Source organism: Scyliorhinus torazame, chromosome 12, assembly GCF_047496885.1.
Source record: "Scyliorhinus torazame isolate Kashiwa2021f chromosome 12, sScyTor2.1, whole genome shotgun sequence".
NCBI classification, from domain to species: domain Eukaryota; kingdom Metazoa; phylum Chordata; class Chondrichthyes; order Carcharhiniformes; family Scyliorhinidae; genus Scyliorhinus; species Scyliorhinus torazame.
In genome coordinates, this window is record NC_092718.1 from 84878847 (window position 1) to 84902882 (window position 24036).

The 24036-nt window shown below is 49.4% G+C and overlaps 1 protein-coding gene across 1 annotated transcript in view; it reads right to left on the bottom strand.

The window, feature by feature from the left end:
• LOC140386531 (B-cell receptor CD22-like) overlaps positions 1-24036 on the bottom strand; it is a 118963-nt gene that overhangs the window by 53484 nt on the left and 41443 nt on the right. Inside the window, 2 exon segments of the mRNA XM_072468939.1 lie at positions 7739-8014; positions 17121-17396. Of these exon segments, the coding sequence (XP_072325040.1) occupies positions 7739-8014; positions 17121-17396 (552 nt within the window).

Sequence of the window (24036 nt, forward strand, 5' to 3'; positions counted from 1 at the left end):
TTTCAAAAAGACCATCACTAAACCAGTGCCAAAGAACAACCAGGCAACATTGGTCATTGACTACCATACGGTGGCCTTGACATCTATCAATATGAAGTGCTTCAAGAGATTGGTCATGAGACACATCAACCCCATGCTCTGAGAATGACTTGATCCACTGCAACTCGCAGACTGCCACATCTGGTCCACAGCAGATGCCATGTCCCTGGCCCTAAACTCTTCCCTGGAGCATCTCGACAATAAGGACTCCTACATCTGGTTCCTATTCATTGACTACAGCTCCGCCTTCAACACCATAATCCCAGCCAAGCTCACATCAAAGCTCCAAAACATAGGACTTGGCTCCTCAACTTTCTGACCCACAGACCACAATCAGTAAGAATCAACAACACCTTCCCCACGATAGTCCTCAATACCGGGGCCCCAAAAGGCTGCATACTGAGCCCCCTAATCTACTCCCTATACACACATGACTGCGTGGCAAAATTTGGCTCCAACTTCATCTGCAGGTTTGCTGACGACAAGACTGTAGTGGGTCAGCTCTCGAACAATGATATTCAGAATACAGGAGGGAGATAGAGAACCAAGTGGAGTGGTGCAATGACAACAATCTCTCCCTCAATGCCAGCAAAACTAAAGAGCTGGTCATTGACTTCAAGAAGCAAAGTGTCATACACATCCCTGTATGCATCAACAGGGCCGAGGTGGAAATAGTTGACAGCTTCAAATTCCTGGGTGTGCACATCACCAAATTTCTGTCCTGGTCCACCCACATCGAAGCTAATAAAGCATAACCGCGTCTATACTTTCTCAGGAAGCTAAGGAAATTCAGCATGTCCATATTGACTCTTACTAATTTTTACAGATGCAACATAGAAAGCACCCTATCTGGCTGCATCACAGACTGATATGGCAACTGCTTGGCCCAAGACTGTAAGAAAGTACAGAGAGTCGTGAACACAGCCCAGTCCATCACGCAAACCTGCCTCCCATCCATTGACTCTGTCTACACCACCCACTACCTTGGGAAAGTGGGCAGCATAACCAAAGACCCCTCTCACCCAGGTTATTCTCTCTTCCAGCCTCTTCCATTGGCAGGAGATACAAAAATCTGGGAACACGCACAAACAGATTCAAAACAGCTTCTTCACCGCTGTGACCAGACTCCTGAATGACCCTCTTATGGAGTGAACTGATCTCTTCATACATCTTCTCCACTGAGCAGTACTGCACTCTGTAAGCTTGACCTGATGCCTGTGTTTATGTAATTACATTGTATATTTATGTATGTTCTACATATTTTCATGTATGGAACGATCTGTCTGCACTGTTCACAGATCAATACTTTTCACTGTACCTCAGTACATGTGACAATAAATCAAATCAAATAAACCAAATCAAATCAAGCATCTGTCATATCAAGAGAAGTAATTGAAAGATTCCGTGGTGAGTCTAAAAGCAAATAAAGATAAGGGGTGGGATTCTCTGGGAATCGGCGGTGTGGGCAGAAACGGCGCAGTGGAGTGGCGGGAACCACTCTGGCGTCGGGCCGCCCCTGGGGAGCCCCTGGCTCGGCTGGTCACATGGAACGTGCAAGAGTTGAATGGGCTCGTTAAACAGTCGCGTGTTTTCGTGCATCTGAGGAGCCTGAAGATGGACTCTATTTTCTTGCAGGAGAGGCACCTGAAGTTGGGGGATCAGATGAGGGTAAGGAAGAGATGGGTGGGGCAGGTGTTCCGCAGGGGGCTTGACACGAAAACAAGGAGGGTGACGGTGTTGCTTCCTTTGAGAGTGGCTTTCGAGGTGTGGAGCATTGTGGCCAACCCGGGGGGTAGATATGTGATGGTCAGTGGGAAATTGTAGGGTATGCCCATGGTCCTGGTGAATGTGTATGCCCGAATTGGGATGACGTGGACTTTATGAGGCGGGTGTAAGGGAAGATCCCGGACCGTGACACGCATCGACTGATTATGGGGGACGATTTCAATAGGGTCCTAGATCGAGTTTGGACCAGAATGGGTCTAAGTCGTCGAGATGTCGGCGGTGGTGAGAGAGCTGAGGGAACTCATGGAGCTCGTATGGGGGGTGGACCCATAGAGGTTTGGGAGGTCGAGGGTGAAGGAGTTCTTGTATTTCTTCCCATGTGCACCGGCTGTACACCCGGATCGATTTTTGTTATGGGCAAGGGTCTGTTGGCGGAGATGGCCGACTCGGAGTACTCGGCAATCGTAGTCTCTGGCCACGCGCCACATTGAGCGGATTTGCGGATAGTGAAGGGGGAGGCCTAGCGGGTCCAGTAGAGGTTAGATGTGTGGCTGTTGACAGATGAGGGGGTGTGTGAGTGGGTGTATGTGGAGTTGAACGATACGGGGGAGGTCACAGCCGTCATGCTGTTCGAGGCACTTAAGGTGGTAGTTAAGGCGGCAGGGTAGCACTGTGATTAGCAGTGTTGCTTCACAGCGGCAGGGTCCCAGGTGCGATTCCTGGCTTGGCTCACTGTCTGTGTGGAGTCTGCACATTCTCCCCGTGTCTGTGTGGGTTTCCTCCGGGTGCTCGGGTTTCCTCCCACAAGTCCTGAAAGACCTGCTGTTAGGTCATTTGGACATTCTGAATTCTCCCTCTATGTACCTGAACAGGCACCGGAATGTGGTGACTAGGGGCTTTTCACAGGAACTTCATTGCAATTTTAATGTAAGCCTATCTGTGACAATGAAGATGATTATTATTATTAGTTCGGGGGAATTAATTTATATCCAGTCACATAGGGAGAGGGTGGAACATGATGAAAAGATGAGGCTGGTAGAGGAGATTCTGAGGGTAGATCGGAGGTATTCGATGGCTTCGGAGGAGGTGTTGTTAAAGGAGAGGCAGAGGTTCCAGATGGAATTTGGGTTAATGTCCACGGGGAAGGCGGTGGGGCAGTTGAGGAGAGGCAGAGGATCAATGTATGAGTGAGGGGAAAATGTGAGCAGGATGCTGGCCCATCAGCTGAGGAAGTAGTCAGCGGCGAGGGGGTTTGGTCGGATGAGGGACGAGAGGGGTAGAGTGGTGATGGACCCGGAGGGGTGAATGGGGCATTTGAGGCCTTCTATAGGAGGCTGTGCGAATCGGAGCCTCTGGCTGGGGAGAATTGGATGTGGAGATTCCTGGATGGGTTGGTGTTCCCTAAGGTGGCAGGTGAGAAGGTGCAGGGGCTGGGCACCCCAATTGGGTTGAGGGAGGTGATGGAAGGCATGGGTGCGATGCAGGCAAGGAAGGCCCCGTGCTGGAAGGATTCCCAGAAAAGTTTTATATGAAGTTTGGGGGGGAGCTGGACTGTTGTTAGATAGGATGTTCAATGAGACAAGAGATAGTGGGCGGCTTCCCCCAGGTGTCCATCTCCCTGATCTTAAAGCAAAGTAAGGACCCAGAGTAGTGTGCGTCATATTGCCCGATATCATTGCTGAGCGTTGATGCAAAGTTGTTGGTGAAGGGGCTGGCATCGGGAATTGAGGCCTGTGTGCCGGGGCGATAGACGAGGACCAGGCGGGATTTGTGAAGGAAGGCAGTTGTCGGAGAATGTATGTAGGCTGCTGAATGTAATTATGATGCCCTCGGAGGGGCAGGCGGTCGAAGTAGTGGTGACAATGGACACGGAGAAGGCCTTTGATCGGGTGGAGTGGGTGTATTTGTTGGAGGTGCTGCGACAGTTCGGGTTTGAGCAGGGGTTTGTGAATTGGAACTGGCTGTTGTATAGGGAGCTGGTGGTCAGTGTTCAGACAAACTGGACCAGTTTGGGGTACTTTGGGATACATCATGGGACGAGACAGGGGTGCCTGTTCTCCCTATTGCTGTTCGCCTTGGCGATAGAGCCGTTGGGTGGCAAACATTACATCTGTGAGGAAATGGGTGGTGGAGGAGAGATCGGTTTGGGGGTGAATGTAGGTGGCATCATGTAGTGGGATGGGTTTGAGTGCAGTATTGTTGGCACCTCTTCCATTCTGGCCGATCAGGTATTCCTATTCCCGGTGGTGGTTTTGGCATTGCGGGTGTGGGGCCTGTGTGGGCAGCATTTCGGGTTGGAGGGCATGTCGTTGTGGGCGCTGATATGTGACAATCATAGGTTTGTGCCGTTAGGGCTGGGTGAGAGGTTCCGGGGTGATGGCAGGTCGGTAAAGAGTAATTTAGGGACTTGTTCATCGGGGGAAGTTTGCAGGGCTGGAGGAGTCGGAGGAACTGCATGAGTTGCCCAAGGGAAACGACTTTAGGTATCTGCAGGTGAAAGATTTTGTGAGGAGAGAGGTGCCGTCCTTCCTGGGGCTGCCACCACCAGTGTTGCAGGACAAGTTGTTATTGGAGGACGAAATAGGGGAGGTAGTCGGATATTTGCAAGAAATTGATGGAGAGGGAGGGTGCCCTGGTGGAGGAGATTAAGCGCAAATGGGAGGAGGAGTTGGGAGGTGAGGTGCGGGCCGTGGACGTGAGTAGAGCACTTGAGGAGGGTGAACGCGTCCTTGTGTGCGAGGTTGAGCCTCATCCAGTTTAAAATGGTGCACAGGGCTCATATGACGGTGACAAGTTTGAGCCGGTTCTTTAAGGGAGTGGAAGACAGGTATGAGCGGGGTGCGGGGGGAGGGGCACAAATCACGGCCACATGTCTGAAGCTGAGGGCGTCCTGGCAGGGGTTCTCGGATGTTATGTCCGAGGTTCTGGGTGTCACGTTGCCCCGAGTCGAGAGATGGTGATATTTGGTGTGTCGGAAGATCTGGGAGCATAGGTGGGGAGAGAGGCCGATGTAATGACCTTTGACTCCCAGATAGCCCAGAGAGGGATTTTGTTGTGTTGCTGGGACTCAGAGCCGCTGAAGATGGGGGTGTGGGTGAGTGACCTCAAAGAATTCCTGCGGTTGGAGAAGGTCAAGTTCGCTTTGAGGCGGTCGGCAGGGGGGTTCACCCGGAGGTGGAAAACGATCATTGATTTCTTCAAGGAGGATTGAGGGGTTGTGGTAGTCACCACTGTTGTATTACATTGTATATACTGGTATTACGGTAAGGCCCCTGTACTACAGCTACGGGGGTAGATCCCTGCCTGCTGGCTCCGCCTAGTGGGTGGAGTATTAATGTGTGTGCTCTCCGAACAGCAGCCATTTCACCAGCTGCTGTAGGAGGTCACACATCTCTGTGTAATAAAGCCTCGAATACTCTCTACTCTCGTCTCGTCGTAATTGATAGTGCATTAGGGGTCAGTGAGGGAAGGGGCGGGGATGATTCGGGGACTGGGGGATGGGTGATATGGGGTAAAAATTGGGAAGGCGGGATGTGCTGGGATGTTGGTATGCGGGGAGGTTGGGGATTTGTGTTGTTTGTTCAGATTGATGGATATCTTTGATTATATTTCTAAATCAGCTTGAATAAAAATATTTTTCAAAGGAAAAAGCAGTCAACAGCCCCCTTCCACTCAGACTGGCCTGATTCCTGCTCACCTCTCCAACTACACTTCGTGTCACCATTGGTGTTACACCCACTGAGCTGCTGATGGGCAGATGCATTAGGACAAGGTTGAATCTTATATTTCCGAATTTGACAGAGAGGGTGGAGGCGAAACAGAACGAAGAGAAGAAACATCATGATTCAAAGTAAACTGGGAGAACATTTGAGGTGGATAATTTGGTGAATGTGGTGAAGAATTCTGGAGGAGGCCCAAATTGGATCCCGGGAAAGGGCGTGGCTAAAACAGGTCCAGTGTTGGACAAGGTGGATGTTCCAGGAAAAAGATTTTTTAAAACACTGGGAGGGGCCATTTGAGAGAAGAGAACCTCACACAGAAGCAGTGGGACAGCCTAGCCCTAGTCGGTTGTCAATGATATGGCGACAGATGGAAGTAACACCAAGCTACCCTGAGGAAGAACCCAGCAACGTTCCGGATGGGGGGACTGAGGAAACAACCTGCACGGATGCATCTTCGCAGATCAAGAGTCAACCCATTTAGGTTCAAACCGAAGTTGCCTCTACTGCTGAAGTACCCATCAGTGAAGTGCAACGCTGTCAAAGGATTAAGAGGTCCTCTGACTGACTTACCTTATAAGAGACTGTATTGAGCTCCCGCGGTGACCGAGTGTGCCTAGTTTTGAGCCTGAATAAAATTGGATATCCTAAATTAAAGATTTGGACACTTTAAATGAAACTACAGTCAGCTCCAGCAAATTGCCTGCTGGGAATTCGGAAAAAAGGGATAAAATAGACACCTGGGGTGCATCGACAGCGAAGACGCAATGTGGGAGGTGACCTTGACCATCCGAAGAACTGACCAAGTGTAAAGGAAGGAAGAAGCTGCCAGCAAGATCCACCTTCATAGCGACGGACCAGAGGGACTCAGGAATCGGACCCACCCTTCAACCGGACCATCGTTGCGGGTAATATAACCGAATCTTGGGTGTTTCTTGCATATATATTTGGGTTACTTTATGGGTTAATTGTGTGTTTAATAAAGATTGTTGAATTCATATTTATGTTTGTCCTCTGTTCTCATTATTAAAGACACCGAGGTAAAATCTGAAGGAAGTAAACTGGTCAAAAGAAACTGAATGAAATGAAATGAAAATCGCTTATTGTCACAAGTAGGCTTCAAGTGAAGTTACTGTGAAAAGCCCCTAGTCACCACATTCCGGCGCCTGTTCGGGGAGGCTGTTACGGGAATTGGACAGATACAACACTCAATTTATTGTACATTATTGTAAAGGCAGAGGGATGTGGTAGCCTGCCTCTTTCAGGGGCAAGTTCCAGAAGGGACATGTGACCCAGTCGGCCAATGGGGCTGGAGTGTGTGAACAATAGGAACAGGAGTCGGCTATTCAGCCCCTTGAGCCTGTCCCGTCATTCAATGAGATCATGGCTAAAGGAGGAGCGTGGGTTTTCCAGTTAGTTAGGAGTTTGGAGTCAAGGAACATGGTAGCTTTTCTATCACTCTTTGTCTATAGTTTCTTACATGAATAAACCATTCAATCATTTATCTATTTGGTCAGAATACTGCACTCTCTACCTCAGGGTAATAGTGCGAGGTAGTACTGAGAAGGCTTTGACCAAAGGATTTATTGGAAACAAAATGGGGTTTCACTATATTAAGGCACAGAGGTATATTCGACACGTCTTTCCCCATTGGTTGGGCTCACACGTTCCCATGCAATAGACCCTGAGCGGGTATTGTGGAGCTCGGAAGATCGGCCCTTAAAGGGGCCACGCTACCACATACTAACCTGCTCCTGCCCGAAAACTTTTGTTATCGCTGTAACTTAAACCAGACCCTTCTGCACTCCCGATCTCTTTATCCTGCTCCTTCCCTAACAACCCTCGTTATCTCTGTACTCATCTAACCCCTTCAACTATCCCTATCTCTGTAACCTTCTCCCAGTCCCTGTACTCCTCTGAGATCTCTGCAGTACTACAATTCCAGTCTCTTGAGCATCCCCCAATTCCCATGGCTCCACGATTGGCACCATGCCTTCAGTTGCTTGGGGCCCGAAGCCCCCACCCCCCAAAATCTGTCCATTTTTACCTCTCTCCTAATTTAAGACACTTCTTTAAAAATCTAACATTTCCTCTGAGCTTCACTGTTGTAATATCTCCTTATGTATGTCAGAGATGGACAGGGTGAAAAAAAATAAAGAGGGTTAATCTACTTCCGCTAAACTCCAGCAAATAAACAGTCCTCGGGCAGAAAGTGTTGGTGTTTTACGAAGAGCCAGATAGAGTTAAATGCTTACATTGCACATCCAGGTGGGTAATGTTGGAGGTGCTGTTACCCAGTGGGTTCCTCACTGTGCAGTAGAAACTTGCATCATTCTCCCGTGTTACAGGATTGAAGGAGAGAGTGCGACTACGTGTGTTTAACTGGGTGCTGGTGTTCCCCTCGATCCTGAACCAGGTGTAATGGGATATCGGTGGGACACTTTCACTAGAGCAGGTTAATGTGATATTGCTTCCCTCTCTTATCCCATCAGTGGATCTGCTGATGGACACCATCGTCTCCTGTGGGGGATCTGGAACAAGAAAAGAGGAGAATCAGCAATTAATCCCCAAGCCCCACAACCCTCCAAGATCTCCGTGCTCCTCCAATTCTGGACTCTTGGCCATCCGCCCATTTCTATTGCTCCACCAATGGCAGCCATGCTTTGAACTGCCTGGACCCAAAGCTTTGGAAATCCCTCCCTCATTTCTTATCTCCTCAGAACAAAATCTGACTCTGAGTCACATCTGGAGATATTAGAACAGTTGACCAAAACCTCAGTCAAAGAGTCAGGTTTTATGGAGCGTCTTACGGGTTTCGAGAGTTGGACATTATGTATCTATTATCCTGTCCATTCAACTGCATGTCATAGACATTGTAAATCTCACAGGCTCTTGTAGATAGACCTGTTTAGACTGAGAGAGATGCGGCATCTAATACCTTGATGATAAGACCAAAATTACATCCATTACATCCGTTAGATTAGACACGTCAAGAGGCACGACCACTGACTGAAGTAATGTCTGGAAGTGCGAAAGCATCAGCACAAAGCTGAATAAATCTCTAGTCCAGTCACTAGTGTGGAATGTTCCACTCTATGAATGCGAGAGTTGGACAGAGAAGAACAGCTTTTGAAATGTGGGTTGGGAGGAGGATGCTGCGAATCAGATGGATGGGCAGAAAGACCAGTGAGTGTCTTAGATCAAAAGGAGAAGTTCAGGAATTTAAAGGGTTGCTCAGTACAGTCAGAGAGAGAAAGACACTCAAGTACGAAGGCTGGAAAAGACACAACAGCCTTGTCCTGACACCAATTGAAGGAGAAACTGAGAGTATAACCAGAAGAGAAGAAAAATGGGTGGATAACATTGGGACATGGATTGTGGGAAGATTGAAGAAAACCAGAAAAGAAACCAGACGATGCCAATGGCTCCTCTCAGACTGTGGTGATAACGAACAAGTGAATGTATCTCTACACTCACGTTCCACAATGATGGTTATGGACACTTCCACCACTCCATTTTCATTCCCTGCCACACACACACAGTCTCCATACACTTGTCTGTTCATTGGGACATTAAGATGTCGCCACTTCAGGTTAGGAGCTGGGAAGCTCTCGACAGAGCAGATTATCACTGTAGAATTCCCCTCAATTATATTAATCGATGAAGCCGTTGTCAACTGCCCCAGCAGCCTCAGACACACCCATACCTACTGCCACAGCTTCCGAAGTCAGATCAGCCTTCTTGTAAGTGAACAGTTGGAAAACAACAGGCCCTGACAGAGTCCCTGGTCGTGCACTCAGGTCCATGCCCGGACCAACTGGCGGGTGTGTTCGCGGACATCTTCAACTTCTCCCTACTCATTTCTGAAGTTTCCACCTTTTTCAAAAAGACCATCACTAAACAGGTGCCAAAGAACAACCAGGCAACATTGGTCATTGACTACCATATGGTGGCCTTGACATCTATCAATATGAAGTGCTTCAAGAGATTGGTCATGAGACACATCAACCCCATGCTCTGAGAATGACTTGATCCACTGCAACTCGCATACTGCCACATCTGGTGCACAGCAGATGCCATCTCCCTGGCCCTAAACTCTTCCCTGGAGCATCTCGACAATAAGGACTCCTACATCTGGTTCCTATTCATTGACTACAGCTCCGCCTTCAACACCATAATCCCAGCCAAGCTCACATCAAAGCTCGAAAACATAGGACTTGGTTCCTCACTTTACAACTGGATCCTCAACTTTCTGACCCACAGACCACAATCAGTAAGAATCAACAACACCTTCCCCACGATAGTCCTCAATACCGGAGCCCCAAAAGACTGCATACTGAGCCCCCTAATATACTCCCTATACACACATGACTGCGTGGCAAAATTTGGCTCCAACTTCATCTGCAGGTTTGCTGACGACAAGACCGTAGTGGGTCAGATCTCGAACAATGATATTCAGAGTACAGGAGGGAGATAGAGAATCTAGTGGAGTGATGTAATGACAACAATCTCTCCCTCAATGCCAGCAAAACTAAAGAGCTGGTCATTGACTTCAAGAAGCAAAGTGTCATACACACCCCTGTGTGCATCAACAGGGCCGAGGTGGAAATAGTTGACAGCTTCAAATTCCTCGGTGTGCACATCACCAAATATCTGTCCTGGTCCACCCACATCGAAGCTAATAAAGCATAACCCCGTCTATACTTTCTCAGGAAGCTAAGGAAATTCAGCATGTCCATATTGACTCTTACTAATTTTTACAGATGCAACATAGAAAGCACCCGATCTGGCTGCATCACAGCCTGGTATGGCAACTGCTCGGCCCAAGACCGTAAGAAAGTACAGAGAGTCGTGAACACAGCCCAGTCCATCACGCAAACCTGCCTCCCATCCATTGACTCTGTCTACACCACCCACTACCTTGGGAAAGTGGGCAGCATAACCAAAGACCCCTCTCACCCAGGTTATTCTCTCTTCCAGCCTCTTCCATTAGCAGGAGATACAAAAATCTGGGAACACGCACAAACAGATTCAAAACAGCTTCTTCACCGCTGTGACCAGACTCCTGAATGACCCTCTTATGGAGTGAACTGATCTCTTCATACATCTTCTCCACTGAGCAGTACTGCACTCTGTAAGCTTGACCTGATGCCTGTGTTTATGTAATTACATTGTATATTTATGTATGTTCTACATATTTTCATGTATGGAACGATCTGTCTGCACTGTACACAGATCAATACTTTTCACTGTACCTCAGTACATGTGACAATAAATCAAATCAAATAAACCAAATCAAATCAAGCATCTGTCATATCAAGAGAAGTAATTGAAAGATTCCGTGGTGAGTCTAAAAGCAAATAAAGATAAGGGGCGGGATTCTCTGGGAATCGGCGGGGCGGGCAGAAACGGCGCAGTGGAGTGGCGGGAAGCACTCTGGCATCGGGCCGCCCCTGGGGAGCCCCTGGCTCGGCTGGTCACATGGAACGTGCAAGAGTTGAATGGGCTCGTTAAACAGTCGCGTGTTTTCGTGCATCTGAGGAGCCTGAAGATGGACTCTATTTTCTTGCAGGAGAGGCACCTGAAGTTGGGGGATCAGGTGAGGGTAAGGAAGAGATGGGTGGGGCAGGTGTTCCGCAGGGGGCTTGACACGAAAACAAGGAGGGTGACGGTGTTGCTTCCTTTGAGAGTGGCTTTCGAGGTGTGGAGCATTGTGGCCAACCCGGGGGGTAAATATGTGATGGTCAGTGGGAAATTGGAGGGAATGCCCATGGTCCTGGTGAATGTGTATGCCCGAATTGGGATGACGTGGACTTTATGAGGCGGGTGTAAGGGAAGATCCTGGACCGTGACACGCATCGACTGATTATGGGGGACGATTTCAATAGGGTCCTAGATCGAGTTTGGACCAGATGGGGTCTAAGTCGTCGAGATGTCGGCGGTGGTGAGAGAGCTGAGGGAACTCATGGAGCTCGTATGGGGGGTGATCCCATAGAGGTTTGGGAGGTCGAGGGTGAAGGAGTTCTTGTATTTCTTCCCATGTGCACCGGCTGTACAGCCGGATCGATTTTTGTTCTGGGCAAGGGTCTGTTGGCGGAATGGCCGACTCGGTGTACTCGGCAATTGTAGTCTCTGGCCACGCGCCACATTGAGCGGATTTGCGGATAGTGAAGGGGGAGGCCTAGCGGGTCCAGTAGAGGTTGGATGTGTGGCTGTTGGCAGATGAGGGGGTGTGTGAGTGGGTGTATGTGGAGTTGAACAATATGGGGGAGGTCACAGCCGCCATGCTGTTCGAGGCACTTAAGGTGGTAGTTAAGGCGGCAGGGTAGCACTGTGATTAGCAGTGTTGCTTCCCAGCGGCAGGGTCCCAGGTGCGATTCCTGGCTTGGGTCACTGTCTGTGTGGAGTCTGCACATTCTCCCCGTGTCTGTGTGGGTTTCCTCCGGGTGCTCAGGTTTCCTCCCACAAGGCCTGAAAGACCTGCTGTTCGGTAATTTGGACATTCTGAATTCTCCCTCTGTGTACCTGAACAGGCACCGGAATGTGGTGACTAGGGGCTTTTCACAGGAACTTCATTGCAGTTTTAATGTAAGCCTATTTGTGACAATGAAGATGATTATTATTATTAGTTCGGGGGAATTAATTTATATCCAGACACATAGGGAGAGGGTGGAACATGATGAAAAGATGAGGCTGGTAGAGGAGATTCTGAGGGTAGATCGGAGGTATTCGATGGCTTCGGAGGAGGTGTTGTTAAAGGAGAGGCAGAGGTTCCAGATGGAATTTGAGTTAATGTCCATGGGGAAGGCGGTGGGGCAGTTGAGGAGAGGCAGAGGTTCAATGTATGAGTGAGGGGAAAATGTGAGCAGGATGCTGGCCCATCAGCTGAGGAAGTAGTCAGCGGCGAGGGGGTTTGGTCGGTTGAAGGACGAGAGGGGTAGAGTGGTGATGGACCCGGAGGGGTGAATGGGGCATTTGAGGCCTTCTATAGGAGGCTGTGCGAATCGGAGCCTCTGGCTGGGGAGGATTGGATGTGGAGATTCCTGGATGGGTTGGTGTTCCCTCAGGTGGCAGGGGAGAAGGTGCAGGGGCTGGGCACCCCAATTGGGTTGAGGGAGGTGATGGAAGGCATGGGTGCGATGCAGGCAAGGAAGGCCCCGGGCTGGAAGGATTCCCAGAAAAGTTTTATATGAAGTTTGGGGGGGAGCTGGACTGTTGTTAGATAGGACGTTCAATGAGACAAGAGATAGTGGGCGGCTTCCCCCAGGTGTCCATCTCCCTGATCTTAAAGCAAAGTAAGGACCCAGAGTAGTGTGCATCATATTGCCCGATATCATTGCTGAGCGTTGATGCAAAGTTGTTGGTGAAGGGGCTGGCATCGGGAATTGAGGCCTGTGTGCCGGGGTGATAGACGAGGACCAGGCGGGATTTGTGAAGGAAGGCAGTTGTCGGAGAATGTATGTAGGCTGCTGAATGTAATTATGATGCCCTCGGAGGGGCAGGCGGTAGAAGTAGTGGTGACAATGGACACGGAGAAGGCCTTTGATCGGCTGGAGTGGGTGTATTTGTTGGAGGTGCTGCGACAGTTCGGGTTTGAGCAGGGGTTTGTGAATTGGAACTGGCTGTTGTATAGGGAGCTGGTGGTCAGTGTTCAGACAAACTGGACCAGTTTGGGGTACTTTGGGATACATCATGGGACGAGACAGGGGTGCCTGTTCTCCCTATTGCTGTTCCCCTTGGCGATAGAGCCGTTGGGTGGCAAACATTACATCTGTGAGGAAATGGGTGGTGGAGGAGAGATCGGTTTGGGGGTGAATGAAGGTGGCATCATGTAGTGGGATGGGTTTGAGTGCAGTATTGTTGGCACCTCTTCCATTATGGCCGATCAGGTATTCCTATTCCCGGTGGTGGTTTTGGCATTGCGGGTGTGGGGCCTGTGTGGGCAGCATTTCGGGTTGGAGGGCATGTCGTTGGGGGCGCTGATATGTGACAATCATAGGTTTGTGCCGTTAGGGCTGGGTGAGAGGTTCCGGGGTGATGGCAGGTCGGTAAAGAGTAATTTAGGGACTTGTTCATCGGGGGAAGTTTGCAGGGCTGGAGGAGTCGGAGGAACTGCATGAGTTGCCCAAGGGAAACGACTTTAGGTATCTGCAGGTGAAAGATTTTGTGAGGAGAGAGGTGCCGTCCTTCCTGGGGCTGCCACCACCAGTGTTGCAGGACAAGTTGTTATTGGAGGACGAAATAGGGGAGGAAGTCTGATATTTGCAAGAAATTGATGGAGAGGGAGGGTGCCCTGGTGGAGGAGATTAAGCGCAAATGGGAGGAGGAGTTGGGAGGTGAGGTGCGGGCCGGGGACGTGAGTAGAGCACTTGAGGAGGGTGAACGCGTCCTTGTGTGCGAGGTTGAGCCTCATCCAGTTTAAAATGGTGCACAGGGCTCATATGACGGTGACAAGTTTGAGCCGGTTCTTTAAGGGAGTGGAAGACAGGTATGAGCGGGGTGCGGGGGGAGGGGCACAAATCACGGCCACATGTCTGGAGCTGAGGGCGTCCTGGCAGGGGTTCTCGGATGTTATGTCCGAGGTTCTGGGTGTCACGTTGCCCCGAGTCCAGAGATGGTGATATTTGGTGTGTCGGAAGATCTGGGAGCATAGGTGGGGAGAGAGGCCGATGTAATGACCTTTGACTCCCAGATAGCCCAGAGAGGGATTTTGTTGTGTTGCTGGGACTCAGAGCCGCTGAAGATGGGGGTGTGGGTGAGTGACCTCAAAGAATTCCTGTGGTTGGAGAAGGTCAAGTTCGCTTTGAGGGGGTTGGCAGAGGGGTTCACTCGAAGGTGGAAAACGATCATTGATTTCTTCAAGGAGGATTGAGGGGTTGTGGTAGTCACCACTGTTGTATTACATTGTATATACTGGTATTACGGTAAGGCCCCTGTACTACAGCTACGGGGGTAGATCCCTGCCTGCTGGCTCCGCCTAGTGGGTGGAGTATTAATGTGTGTGCTCTCCGAACAGCAGCCATTTCACCAGCTGCTGTAGGAGGTCACACATCTCTGTGTAATAAAGCCTCAATTACTCTCTACTCTCGTCTCGTCGTAATTGATAGTGCATGAGGGGTCAGTGAGGGAAGGGGCGGGGATGATTCGGGGACTGGGGGATGGGTGATAAGGGGGTAAAAATTGGGAAGGCGGGTTGTGCTGGGATGTTGGTATGGGGGAGGTTGGGGATTTGTGTTGTTTGTTCAGATTGATGGATATCTTTGATTATATTTCTAAATCAGCTTGAATAAAAATATTTTTCAAAGGAAAAAGCAGTCAACAGCCCCCTTCCACTCAGACTGGCCTGATTCCTGCTCACCTCTCCAACTACACTTCGTGTCACCATTGGTGTTACACCCACTGAGCTGCTGATGGGCAGATGCATTAGGACAAGGTTGATTCTTATATTTCCGAATTTGACAGAGAGGGTGGAGGCGAAACAGAACGAAGAGAAGAAACATCATGATTCAAAGTAAACTGGGAGAACATTTGAGGTGGATAATTTGGTGAATGTGGTGAAGAATTCTGGAGTAGGCCCAAATTGGATCCCGGGAAAGGGCGTGGCTAAAACAGGTCCAGTGTTGGACAAGTTGGATGTTCCGGGAAAAAGATTTTTTAAAACACTGGGAGGGGCCATTTGAGAGAAGAGAACCTCACACAGAAGCAGTGGGACAGCCTAGCCCTAGTCGGTTGTCAATGATATGGCGACAGATGGAAGTAACACCAAGCTACCCTGAGGAAGAACCCAGGAACGTTCCGGATGGGGGGACTGAGGAAACAACCTGCACGGATGCATCTTCGCAGATCAAGAGTCAACCCATTTAGGTTCAAACCGAAGTTGCCTCTACTGCTGAAGTACCCATCAGTGAAGTGCAACGCTGTCAAAGGATTAAGAGGTCCTCTGACTGACTTACCTTATAAGAGACTGTATTGAGCTCCCGCGGTGACCGAGTGTGCCTAGTTTTGAGCCTGAATAAAATTGGATATCCTAAATTAAAGATTTGGACACTTTGATTGAAACTACAGTCAACTCCAGCAAATGGCCTGCTGGGAATTCGGAAAAAAGGGATAAAATAGACACCTGGGGTGCATCGACAGCGAAGACGCAATGTGGGAGGTGACCTTGACCATCCGAAGAACTGACCAAGTGTAAAGGAAGGAAGAAGCTGCCAGCAAGATCCACCTTCATAGCGACGGACCAGAGGGACTCAGGAATCGGACCCACCCTTCAACCGGACCATCGTTGCGGGTAATATAACCGAATCTTGGGTGTTTCTTGCATATATATTTGGGTTACTTTATGGGTTAGTTGTGTGTTTAATAAAGATTGTTGAATTCATATTTATGTTTGTCCTCTGTTCTCATTATTAAAGACACCGAGGTAAAATCTGAAGGAAGTAAACTGGTCAAAAGAAACTGAATGAAATGAAATGAAAATCGCTTATTGTCACAAGTAGGCTTCAAGTGAAGTTACTGTGAAAAGCCCCTAGTCACCACATTCCGGCGCCTGTTCGGGGAGGCTGTTACGGGAATTGGACAGATACAACACTCAATTTATTGTACATTATTGTAAAGGCAGAGGGATGTGGTAGCCTGCCCCTTTCAGGGGCAAGTTCCAGAAGGGACATGTGACCCAGTCGGCCAATGGGGCTGGAGTGTGTGAACAATAGGAACAAGAGTAGGCTATTCAGCCCCTTGAGCCTGTCCCGTCATTCAATGAGATCATGGCTAAAGGAGGAGCGTGGGTTTTCCAGTTAGTTAGGAGTTTGGAGTCAAGGAACATGGTAGCTTTTCTATCACTCTTTGTCTATAGTTTCTTACATGAGTAAACCATTCAATCATTTATCTATTTGGTCAGAATACTGCACTCTCTACCTCAGGGTAATGGTGCGAGGTATCACTGAGGAGGCTTTATTGACCAAAAGATTTATTGGAAATAAAATGGGGTTTAACTATATTAAGGCACAGAGGTATATTCGACAGGTCTTTCCCCATTGGTTGGGCTCACACGTTCCCATGCAATAGACCTTGAGCGGGTATTGTGGAGCTCGGAAGATCGGCCCCTAAAGGGGCCACGCTACCACATACTAACCTGCTCCTGCCCGAAAACTTTTGCTATCGCTGTAACCTAAACCAGACCCTTCAGCACTCCCGATCTCTTTATCCTGCTCCTTCCCTAACAACCCTCGTTATCTCTGTACTCATCTAACCCCTTCAACTATCCCTATCTCTGTAACCTCCTCCCAGTCCCTGTACTCCTCTGAGATCTCTGCAATACTACAATTCCAGTCTCTTGAGCATCCCCCAATTCCCATGGCTCCACTATTGGCACCATGCCTTCAGTTGCTTGGGGCCCGAAGCCCCCACCCCCCAAAATCTGTCCATTTTTACCTCTCTCCTAATTTAAGACACTTCTTTAAAAATCTAACATTTCCTCTGAGCTTCACTGTTGTAATATCTCCTTATGTCTGTCAGAGACGGATAGGGTGAAAAAAATAAAGAGGGTTAATCTACTTATGCTAAACTCCAGCAAATAAACAGTCCTCGGGCAGAAAGTGTTGGTGTTTTACGAAGAGCCAGATAGAGTTAAATGCTTACATTGCACATCCAGGTGGGTAATGTTGGAGGTGCTGTTACCCAGTGGGTTCCTCACTGTGCAGTAGAAACTTGCATCATTCTCCCGTGTTACAGGATTGAAGGAGAGAGTGTGGCTACTTGTGTTTAACTGGATGCTGGTGTTCCCCTCGATCCTGAACCAGGTGTAATGGGATATCGGTGGGACACTTTCACTAGAGCAGGTTAATGTGATATTGCTTCCCTCTCTTATCCCATCAGTGGATCTGCTGATGAACACCATCGTCTCCTGTGGGGGATCTGGAACAAGAAAAGAGGAGAATCAGCAGTTAATCCCCAAGCCCCACAACCCTCCAAGATCTCCGTGCTCCTCCAATTCTGGACTCTTGGCCATCCGCCCATTTCTATTGCTCCACCAATGGTAGCCATGCTTTGAACTGCCTGGACCCAAAGCTTTGGAAATCCCTCCCTCATTTCTTATCTCCTCAGAACAAAATCTGACTCTGAGTCACATCTGGAGATATTAGAACAGTTGACCAAAACCTCAGTCAAAGAGTCAGGTTTTATGGAGCGTCTTACAGGTTTAGAGAGTTGGACATTATGTATCTATTATCCTGTCCATTCAACTGCATGTCATAGACATTGTAAATCTCACAGGCTCTTGTAGATAGACCTGTTTAGACTGAGAGAGATGCGGCATCTAATCCCTTGATGATAAGACCAAAATTACATCCAAGAAGGAAATCCCGTTAGATTAGACACGGCAAGAGGTACGACCACTGACTGAAGTAATGTCTGGAAGTGCGAAAGCATCAGCACAGAGCTGAATAAATCTCTAGTCCAGTGACTAGTGTGGAGTGTTCCACTCTATGAATGCGAGAGTTGGACAGAGAAGAACAGCTTTTGAAATGTGGGTTTGGAGGAGGATGCTGGGAATCAGATGGATGGGCAGAAAGACCAGTGAGTGTCTTAGATCAAAAGGAGAAGTTCAGGAATTTAAAGGGTTGCTCAGTACAGTCAGAGAGAGAAAGACACTCAAGTACGAAGGCTGGAAAAGACACAACAGCCTTGTCCTGACACCAATTGAAGGAGAAACTGAGAGTAAAAACAGAAGAGGAGAAGAAAAAATGGGTGGATAACATTGGGACATGGATTGTGGGAGGATTGAAGAAAACCAGAAAAGAAACCAGACGATGCCAATGGCTCCTCTCAGACTGGTGATAACGAACAAGTGAATGTATCTCTACACTCACGTTCCACAATGATGGTTATGGACACTTCCACCACTCCATGTTCATTCCCTGCCACACACACACAGTCTCCACACACTTGTTCTGTTCATTGGGACATTAAGATGTCGCCACTTCAGGTTAGGAGCTTGGAAGCTCTCGACAGAGCAGATTATCACTGTAGAATTCCCCTCAATTATATTAATCGATGAAGCCGTTGTCAACTGCCCCAGCAGCCTCATACACACCCATACCTACTGCCACAGCTTCCGAAGTCAGATCAGCCTTCTTGTAAGTGAACAGTTGGAAAACAACGCGTCCTGACGGAGTCCCTGGTCGTGCACTCAGGTCCATGCACGGACCAACTGGCGGGTGTGTTCGCGGACATCTTCAACTTCTCCCTACTCATTTCTGAAGTTTCCACCTTTTTCAAAAAGACCATCACTAAACCGGTGCCAAAGAACAACCAGGCAACATTGGTCATTGACTACCATACGGTGGCCTTGACATCTATCAATATGAAGTGCTTCAAGAGATTGGTCATGAGACACATCAACCCCATGCTCTGAGAATGACTTGATCCACTGCAACTCGCAGACTGCCACATCTGGTCCACAGCAGATGCCATGTCCCTGGCCCTAAACTCTTCCCTGGAGCATCTCGACAATAAGGACTCCTACATCTGGTTCCTATTCATTGACTACAGCTCCGCCTTCAACACCATAATCCCAGCCAAGCTCACATCAAAGCTCCAAAACATAGGACTTGGCTCCTCAACTTTCTGACCCACAGACCACAATCAGTAAGAATCAACAACACCTTCCCCACGATAGTCGTCAATACCGGGGCCCCAAAAGACTGCATACTGAGCCCCCTAATCTACTCCCTCTACACACATGACTGCGTGGCAAAATTTGGCTCCAACTTCATCTGCAGGTTTGCTGACGACAAGACTGTAGTGGGTCAGCTCTCGAACAATGATATTCAGAAAACAGGAGGGAGATAGAGAACCTAGTGGAGTGATGTAATGACAACAATCTCTCCCTCAATGCCAGCAAAACTAAAGAGCTGGTCATTGACTTCAAGAAGCAAAGTGTCATACACACCCCTGTATGCATCAACAGGGCCGAGGTGGAAATAGTTGACAGCTTCAAATTCCTAGGTGTGCACATCACCAAATTTCTGTCCTGGTCCACCCACATCGAAGCTAATAAAGCATAACCGCGTCTATACTTTCTCAGGAAGCTAAGGAAATTCAGCATGTCCATATTGACTATTACTAATTTTTACAGATGCAACATAGAAAGCACCCGATCTGGCTGGATCGCAGACTGGTATGGCAACTGCTCGGCCCAAGACCGTAAGAAAGTACAGAGAGTCGTGAACACAGCCCAGTCCATCACGCAAACCTGCCTCCCATCCATTGACTCTGTCTACACCACCCACTGCCTTGGGAAAGTGGGCAGCATAACCAAAGACCCCTCTCACCCAGGTTATTCTCTCTTCTAGCCTCTTTCATTGGCAGGAGATACAAAAATCTGGGAACACGCACAAACAGATTCAAAACAGCTTCTTCACCGCTGTGACCAGACTCCTGAATGACCCTCTTATGGAGTGAACTGATCTCTTCATACATCTTCTCCACTGAGCAGTACTGCACTCTGTAAGCTTGACCTGATGCCTGTGTTTATGTAATTACATTGTATATTTATGTATGTTCTACATATTTTCATGTATGGAACGATCTGTCTGCACTGTACACAGATCAATACTTTTCACTGTACCTCAGTACATGTGACAATAAATCAAATCAAATAAACCAAATCAAATCAAGCATCTGTCATATCAAGAGAAGTAATTGAAAGATTCCGTGGTGAGTCTAAAAGCAAATAAAGATAAGGGGCGGGATTCTCTGGGAATCGGCGGGGCGGGCAGAAACGGCGCAGTGGAGTGGCGGGAACCACTCTGGCATCGGGCCGCCCCTGGGGAGCCCCTGGCTCAGCTGGTCACATGGAACGTGCAAGAGTTGAATGGGCTCGTTAAACAGTCGCGTGTTTTCGTGCATCTGAGGAGCCTGAAGATGGACTCTATTTTCTTGCAGGAGAGGCACCTGAAGTTGGGGGATCAGATGAGGGTAAGGAAGAGATGGGTGGGGCAGGTGTTCCGCTGGGGGCTTGACACGAAAACAAGGAGGGTGACGGTGTTGCTTCCTTTGAGAGTGGCTTTCGAGGTGTGGAGCATTGTGGCCAACTCGGGGGGTAGATATGTGATGGTCAGTGGGAAATTGTAGGGTATGCCCATGGTCCTGGTGAATGTGTATGCCCGAATTGGGATGACGTGGACTTTATGAGGCGGGTGTAAGGGAAGATCCCGGACCGTGACACGCATCGACTGATTATGGGGGACGATTTCAATAGGGTCCTAGATCGAGTTTGGACCAGAATGGGTCTAAGTCGTCGAGATGTCGGCGGTGGTGAGAGAGCTGAGGGAACTCATGGAGCTTGTATGGGGGGTGGACCCATAGAGGTTTGGGAGGTCGATTGTGAAGGAGTTCTTGTATTTCTTCCCATGTGCACCGGCTGTACACCCGGATCGATTTTTTGTTATGGGCAAGGGTCTGTTGGCGGAGATGGCCGACTCGGAGTACTCGGCAATCGTAGTCTCTGGCCACGCGCCACATTGAGTGGATTTGCGGATAGTGAAGGGGGAGGCCTAGCGGCTGCAGTAGAGGTTGGGTGTGTGGCTGTTGGCAGATGAGGGGGTGTGTGAGTGGGTGTATGTGGAGTTGAACGATATGGGGGAGGTCACAGCCGCCATGCTGTTCGAGGCACTTAAGGTGGTAGTTAAGGCGGCAAGGTAGCACTGTGATTAGCAGTGTTGCTTCACAGCGGCAGGGTCCCAGGTGCGATTCCTGGCTTGGGGCACTGCCTGTGTGGAGTCTGCACATTCTCCCCGTGTCTGTGTGGGTTTCCTCCGGGTGCTCAGGTTTCCTCCCACAAGTCCTGAAAGACCTGCTGTTCGGTAATTTGGACATTCTGAATTCTCCCTCTGTGTACCTGAACAGGCACCGGAATGTGGTGACTAGGGCCTTTTCACAGGAACTTCATTGCAGTTTTAATGTAAGCCTATTTGTGACAATGAAGATGATTATTATTATTAGTTCGGGGGAATTAATTTATATCCAGACACATAGGGAGAGGGTGGAACATGATGAAAAGATGAGGCTGGTAGAGGAGATTCTGAGGGTAGATCGGAGGTATTCGATGGCTTCGGAGGAGGTGTTGTTAAAGGAGAGGCAGAGGTTCCAGATGGAATTTGAGTTAATGTCCATGGGGAAGGCGGTGGGGCAGTTGAGGAGAGGCAGAGGGTCAATGTATGAGTGAGGGGAAAATGTGAGCAGGATGCTGGCCCATCAGCTGAGGAAGTAGTCAGCGGCGAGGGGGTTTGGTCGGTTGAAGGACGAGATGGGTAGAGTGGTGATGGACCCGGAGGGGTGAATGGGGCATTTGAGGCCTTCTATAGGAGGCTGTGCGAATCGGAGCCTCTGGCTGGGGAGGATTGGATGTGGAGATTCCTGGATGGGTTGGTGTTCCCTAAGGTGGCAGGGGAGAAGGTACAGGGGCTGGGCACCCCAATTGGGTTGAGGGAGGTGATGGAAGGCATGGGTGCGATGCAGGCAAGGAAGGCCCCGGGCTGGAAGGATTCCCAGAAAAGTTTTACATGAAGTTTGGGGGGGGAGCTGGACTGTTGTTAGATAGGACGTTCAATGAGACAAGAGATAGTGGGCGGCTTCCCCCAGGTGTCCATCTCCCTGATCTTAAAGCAAAGTAAGGACCCAGAGTAGTGTGCGTCATATTGCCCGATATCATTGCTGAGCGTTGATGCAAAGTTGTTGGTGAAGGGGCTGGCATCGGGAATTGAGGCCTGTGTGCCTGGGTGATAGACGAGGACCAGGCGGGATTTGTGAAGGAAGGCAGTTGTCGGAGAATGTATGTAGGCTGCTGAATGTAATTATGATGCCCTCGGAGGGGCAGGCGGTAGACGTAGTGGTGACAATGGACACGGAGAAGGCCTTTGATCGGGTGGAGTGGGTGTATTTGTTGGAGGTGCTGCGACAGTTCGGGTTTGAGCAGGGGTTTGTGAAATGGAACTGGCTGTTGTATAGGGAGCTGGTGGTCAGTGTTCAGACAAACTGGACCAGTTTGGGGTACTTTGGGATACATCATGGGACGAGACAGGGGTGCCTGTTCTCCCTATTGCTGTTCCCCTTGGCGATAGAGCCGTTGGGTGGCAAACATTACATCTGTGAGGAAATGGGTGGTGGAGGAGAGATCGGTTTGGGGATGAATGAAGGTGGCATCATGTAGTGGGATGGGTTTGAGTGCAGTATTGTTGGCACCTCTTCCATTATGGCCGATCAGGTATTCCTATTCCCGGTGGTGGTTTTGGCATTGCGGGTGTGGGGCCTGTGTGGGCAGAATTTTGGGTTGGAGGGCATGTCGTTGGGGGCGCTGATATGTGACAATCATAGGTTTGTGCCGTTAGGGCTGGGTGAGAGGTTCCGGGGTGATGGCAGGTCGGTAAAGAGTAATTTAGGGACTTGTTCATCGGGGGAAGTTTGCAGGGCTGGAGGAGTCGGAGGAACTGCATGAGTTGCCCAAGGGAAACGACTTTAGGTATCTGCAGGTGAAAGATTTTGTGAGGAGAGAGGTGCCGTCCTTCCTGGGGCTGCCACCACCAGTGTTGCAGGACAAGTTGTTATTGGAGGACGAAATAGGGGAGGAAGTCGGATATTTGCAAGAAATTGATGGAGAGGGAGGGTGCCCTGGTGGAGGAGATTAAGCGCAAATGGGAGGAGGAGTTGGGAGGTGAGGTGCGGGCCGGGGACGTGAGTAGAGCACTTGAGGAGGGTGAACGCGTCCTTGTGTGCGAGGTTGAGCCTCATCCAGTTTAAAATGGTGCACAGGGCTCATATGACGGTGACAAGTTTGAGCCGGTTCTTTAAGGGAGTGGAAGACAGGTATGAGCGGGGGGAGGGGGGAGGGGCACAAATCACGGCCACATGTCTGGAGCTGAGGGCGTCCTGGCATGGGTTCTCGGATGTTATGTCCGAGGTTCTGGGTGTCACGTTGCCCCGAGTTGAGAGATGGTGATATTTGGTGTGTCGGAAGATCTGGGAGCATAGGTGGGGAGAGAGGCCGATGTAATGACCTTTGACTCCCAGATAGCCCAGAGAGGGATTTTGTTGTGTTGCTGGGACTCAGAGCCGCTGAAGATGGGGGTGTGGGTGAGTGACCTCAAAGAATTCCTGCGGTTGGAGAAGGTCAAGTTCGCTTTGAGGGGGTTGGCAGAGGGGTTCACTCGAAGGTGGAAAACGATCATTGATTTCTTCAAGGAGGATTGAGGGGTTGTGGTAGTCGCCACTGTTGTATTACATTGTATTGCGGTAAGGCCCCTGTACTACAGCTACGGGGGTAGATCCCTGCCTGCTGGCTCCGCCTAGTGGGTGGAGTATTAATGTGTGTGCTCTCCGAACAGCAGCCATTTCACCAGCTGCTGTAGGAGGTCACACATCTCTGTGTAATAAAGCCTCAATTACTCTCTACTCTCGTCTCGTCGTAATTGATAGTGCATTAGGGGTCAGTGAGGGAAGGGGCGGGGATGATTCGGGGACTGGGGGATGGGTGATAAGGGGGTAAAAATTGGGAAGG